Source organism: Oryzias melastigma, linkage group LG13, assembly GCF_002922805.2.
Source record: "Oryzias melastigma strain HK-1 linkage group LG13, ASM292280v2, whole genome shotgun sequence".
In the NCBI taxonomy this organism is placed as follows: domain Eukaryota; kingdom Metazoa; phylum Chordata; class Actinopteri; order Beloniformes; family Adrianichthyidae; genus Oryzias; species Oryzias melastigma.
In genome coordinates, this window is record NC_050524.1 from 1571046 (window position 1) to 1576539 (window position 5494).

The following is a 5494-nucleotide window of genomic DNA, read 5'->3' on the forward strand; positions in this document are numbered from 1 at the left end:
CCCCCCATCTTCACCTCCCTGCCGACGGGGGCGCCCCAGCACCGGGTCCGGGAGCAGGTGTCGGCGCTGGCGGCGCAGAGCCTGCGGCAGCAGACGGCCGGCCGCGTGCTGCTGAGCTCCGTGTCGCAGTCGCTGGCGGCGCTGGCGCAGTCGGTGCAGCTGCTGGTGGAGAGCCAGCAGGAGTTCGTGCAGGAGGCGCTGCTGCTGCAGAGGGAGACGGTGGAGGTCCTGAGGGACTTCTCCAACACGGCGCTCGGCATGCTGCGGGACAAGGCCGGCGGCGGGCAGCCGCACCCCCACGCCGTGCAGCGCTTCTGAGGAGGTCATCCTCAGACTGGGACGCTCGTGAAGATGCGGCGGCGGCGGCGTCTGCCTCACGGTTGAACCGCACAGTTTGGTTTCAGAGCAGCAGGAATCAGAGAGCTTCGTTCTTCGGTTAGATTGTGAATCTAACAGCAGAAAACCCTCCAAACGACGTATTTATGAACCGATGAAAGATTCCTGCAGACGCTACAGGAAACATCCGAACGACGTGGACGAACGCTCTGCTGCCCTTCTAGTTTTTCTACTGAGACAGGATCCAGAAGTTACCGTTTGATTTTTTTTTCTCTTTTTAAGGAAAAAAGGTCAGAAATAAAGCGTACAGACTTTAACGATGTGTCGAAACCTCTATGGGTTATATCCACGACCTACTTCCACATTCAGCCTTTGAATGTTCAGTCCTTTCCGGTCGGAGCCGTGGGCTGTTATGTGGAAATAGTGTTTGGACTTTAAAAGATGTCTTCTGGAGCTAACAAGAGTCACTTTAAATGATGTTAGACGCATTGTTTGTTTTTCTAGTAACATTCTCCAAAATAAAAGTGCAAAAGGATTTAAATTGTATTTGTCGTCCTACATAACAAACTTCGAAGGTAACTTGCTAATGTTTTTAGCATGTTTACGTGCGACCAGCTCTAAAACTGAAGGACATTCATGTTAGCGACGCGTTATAGGTGCAGATGCAGATCACTGCATTTATTCGTGTATTTATGTGAATCCAAAGCTAAACATCGCAGTATTTAATGAAGTCCTGTTAGCTGTCCCGTTAGCAGCTAGAGCGCGGAGCGTAGCTGCAGCTGCTGCCATGATCGGGAACCATTTGGAGCATAAACCCGAACCGTAATCCTAACCTGAACCTTTCCTCCGGGTCCGTGCAGCCAAGAAAAAATAAAGTTCAGAACTGACTGCAGTATTTACAAAATGACATGTTAACACCGTTGTCACTTTTCATTTGGGCTAATGCTAGCTAGCATGAAAGACACGTGTGATTATCGCTGTCTTTATCTTTATGACCCGTTAGTTGTGTTTCAGTTACTCCACGGCCGAGTGTTTCTACACTTGTGTAAATGTAATTTTCAGTGTCAGAATCACTCTGAGACGCGATTGATCTCACATAATGGTATGATCTTATATCCTCACATCTGATTGGCTGCTATGCCATCCTTGACCAATCAAATCAAAGTCGGCCTTGAGGAGCTGGTGCTGATGGAAAAAGGGAGAGAAAACAAAGCGAGATCGTATCGACCTCGTGATGTCACAGCAGCCGCACCAACGCCCCTCCCCCATTTTAGGAGTCAAACAAGGTAGTGACATCATCCATGGTTTACTTCTGGATCCAACCCAGTGAAGTCAATTTAGTCGCAATACGGACGCCGCCATGCTGGAGTCAGACGCCAGCAAGCAGTAAAGACAAAAAACAAAAACAAACAAATAATGGATTAATAAGCAAAAAAAAAAACTCTTCCAAATTACAAATCCATTTGTTCGCATTTTTCTTCAAAGCCGAAGAGCCTGAATGGAGGAATCGAGGAGCCTCACGGAGCGAAGGAGACCCCCATGGTCTAGAACAGGGACCAACAAACTTCTTTGACTCGTGGGCCACAAAAGGTTCTAAAATTTGACAGATGGGCCGGGTCAGAACCAGACGCGTGAAGTGTTTTGGCAACACAACTCAAGAGAATTATATTTCTTTACAACTGTGGCTTTTGTTCTCATTTTAGAGCCAATTGGACCAATGGGTTGATGTTCCTCAGGCAAACTTAGAGATGCTACAGATGTGTGGCGTCTGAACACTTCAGAAAATGATCGTCGAACTTGGAAAAAAAAAACCATTAACGTCAGAAAAATAAATCTTCCAACACCACATGACAGCAGAATAACAAGCAAAGGTCAATTCATTTGTATGGGGAGACACCAGAATGACAGAGAAAATAAGATATTCTAAAGGATTATCAATATTAATTATCTGGCCGGATAATTAAACAGTTTGCCCATCACTGGTCTGGAATGACAAAAAAAGTATTGATTACAATAAAAATATAATAGAGACCCTTTTAGTAGAATGGATCTTCTAAACATCACTCCTACCATAATGAAAACACTTTTATCAGGTGGTCCAGGTTACCTCCAGGTAACAGGTCTGCCACCTGGAAGTCTGGTGTGGGCGGGGTCCGGCTGCTCTGAGCCGTCTACGGTATTATGGACGCAAAATAAGGACAATAATTAGTGTTGGGTATTAAATGCTTGACCGTAATCATAGATTGTAAAGAAAAATGCACATCACCCATAGAAAAGGTCTTCCCTCCAGCAAAATGAAGCCGTTTCAGTCGGTCGCTGCTGTTTGGAGCCAGACGACAATGATTGATCCGGGTCACTTTTCTATGGCACATATATATGGAAGTTTTTTAGGTCATAATTCAAAGTATTATGCGTTTTGACAATTCAATTTACAAATTCATCATGCAATTTGAAAATCAATTTTTCAATTTGCAATTCAATATTCAATTCAGGCTTGCAAAATGATAATTCATTTTTTATATACAATTCAATATCACAATTTTTAAAATAAAATATTGAATAAAATCAGAATCAAATGCATCGTATATTGTCATGGGTTGTTGATGTCAGAATTCAAATGACAATGCATTTTGTAATTTACAATTCAATCTATAAAAATGACATTTCAATACATGGTTTGGTTCAAATTCATTTTAAAGTAACTAAAAATCTAATGCACAGTAAAATCCCACGCTCTGTGTCAAAACTCAATTCAACATGCAGAACAGCAGAATACTTTGAATTATGACCTAAAAACCTCCATACTACAGTCACCAATCACGAGTGAGCTTCTTAGAAATACACTCCCTCCTCTGAAGTGACTCTGGGGGATCTGTAACGTTTGAGGGGGGCAGTGGACACCCCATGCTAACATTTTATCAATCATGCATGTGATTGGTCAGTTTAAAACTTCAATAACTTGCAGAAAAAAAGAGGATCATCAGGAAGCCGTTAAAAAAAAGAACAGTTATTCTGACAAATCAGATGACTTTATAACCGCCGTTTGTTTCTCAATAGAAGTCAAAGGGATTCTGACCTCTTGGAACCTTCGGGTACTTCCTGTTTGGAACGCCAGGGGGAGGAGTCAAGCTGTCCAGTGATATATGCAGTCTATGATTGCAATGCTAGCACTTTTAACCAAATTAGCATAGCGATTCTAATTAGCATCTTTAGCTATGTGCGTTTCTAAAACAGTTGATGCTAAATACAATGACAGAACTTGTAGCCACATTAGCATAGTTAGCATCTTAACTTATTTGAATTATGAGGCAAAGTACATTTTTTGAGGGGGGGCGGTGAGGACAGGGGTGGTCAATCAATGCCACTCATGGCTCTAATTTTTCTTTTTACACATTGGTAAATTAATACTAAGTATATACTTAGTGTAATACTAAGTGTATACTTAGTATTAATACTCAATTAACACATTTAAAAAGTCATTTTATGTTAACATAATATTGGAAAATGTTATTCTAGAAGTTAACGTAACAGGTTTGACCTTCAGTCTTCTCCTGGGATGATGCTTTTTAAAATCCCTCCACGCTGGAGTGAATCTGCAGGAAGAGTTTCTTCAGGTCATTCTGAAAGCTTTTAAAATCAGATTTAAAGATCTTGTTCTCCAAACATCCAAACGAGTTCTCCGATGAGGTTATTGACCCTCAGAGTCCACCTCAGATTCACCATTTCCCGTGGGGTACGTTTGATTTGGTTCACGTTTTACGCCGGATATCCGCCGACAACCCTCTGCATTTATCCGGACTTGGGACCGGCACAGGGAAGCACTGGACAGCGCCCCCTTGTGGTTGCATTACCCTAACCAAACCTAATTTTTCATCTTTTTTAGCCAAGCTGGCAGATACATGGGGAATGGTTACATCACCCAGAAATATTTGTTTATTTGAATCTTATTCTAGGAGTATTTAAAGCATTACACGCTTAGCAACTCACATTTGATTAAATTTGTGATGAAAATTTTCTGCTTGGTAACTCTGAGCTGTTTTCTAGCTAAACGTTTGATTCGTTTGTTCTTATTTAAATATTAAGACTTTTTTCTTCATTTGTCTGTTAAATGTTATTTTAATATTCTTTAAAACTTTAGTTATTCTTTTAAAAATATTTTGCCTTGTTTGATAAATCTAGTCAGAATTCACAATAATTATAAATTACTTGTAAATAGATCAATTTTACTTCAAAATTGGAACTAATTTTATTGCAACATCTTTCAAAATAAACCTCAGCTGTGATTTTGGTTTTCTTTGTTTAAAACAAATAAACTTTAAGTTAAACTTAAAGAGGAAATGATAAACATTTCCGATCATTAGCACCTGAGAAGAGTTACTTTGACTATTTTACTTTAGTCCTCCTCCCGTCACTGCTGAGACATTAGGATGCAAAGGTCCTAACCTTCACCTACAACACTTGTTCTGATGCTCCAGAAAACTTCCTCCAAACATGAAAAGACAGTTCAACATTCAGACATTTGTAGTACAACAGGAAATCAAGGGAAGCAGAGATCTGGACCTTACTGCCTCAGGTAGGATCCATCTTTGGAGGTCAGTGATCCCACAGAAGCAAAACTGAAGAAACGTCTGTTTTTCCTCCAGTCTGTTCAGAATCTGAATTTTCATTTGCCTTTAGATCCAGTTTAGTTTGATTTGTGGCTCTGATGATGCAGATGATTGAATCTGAAACTCCAGAAATGCCAGAGATCTTCATAGATGCAATATGGATCGGAGGAATCAGAAGTTTACATCATCCATGACTTTTTTTCACTGGCAGTTATCTTGTATTTTCACTTAAATCCACTTTTCCAGCCCTACAGTCCAGCTGAAGGATGGGGGGGATGGGGGGGGTTTACAACTCCTTAATTTATGATAATCCATCTGTCGCCATATTCTGAGGTCAGAGGATTCTGTCCCAGCTTTGGATTCCAGCTTTCATGTACTTTCCAGAGTTTTCCATTGGAACAGTCGAGTAGATCCGTTCATGTCAAGTCGACTTTTCAAGGATCTTTGACATTTTCACCAATGGGTGAGACTGACTTGGTGGTTCTGGTCCCGGGTGATCGAGCCAATCAGAGAACAGCAACAAAATCTCAATGTGATAAAGATTCAACTGA

The 5494-nt window shown here is 41.2% G+C and overlaps 1 protein-coding gene across 1 annotated transcript in view; it reads left to right on the top strand.

The window, feature by feature from the left end:
* Positions 1 to 871, top strand: part of zgc:113149 (uncharacterized protein LOC541363 homolog) — a gene marked incomplete in the record, with an annotated part of 5475 nt that extends 4604 nt beyond the window's left edge. Inside the window, 1 exon segment of the mRNA XM_024277344.2 lies at positions 1 to 871. Coding sequence (XP_024133112.1) covers positions 1 to 318 — 318 coding nt within the window.
* Between the last annotated feature and the right edge of the window lie 4623 nt (positions 872 to 5494).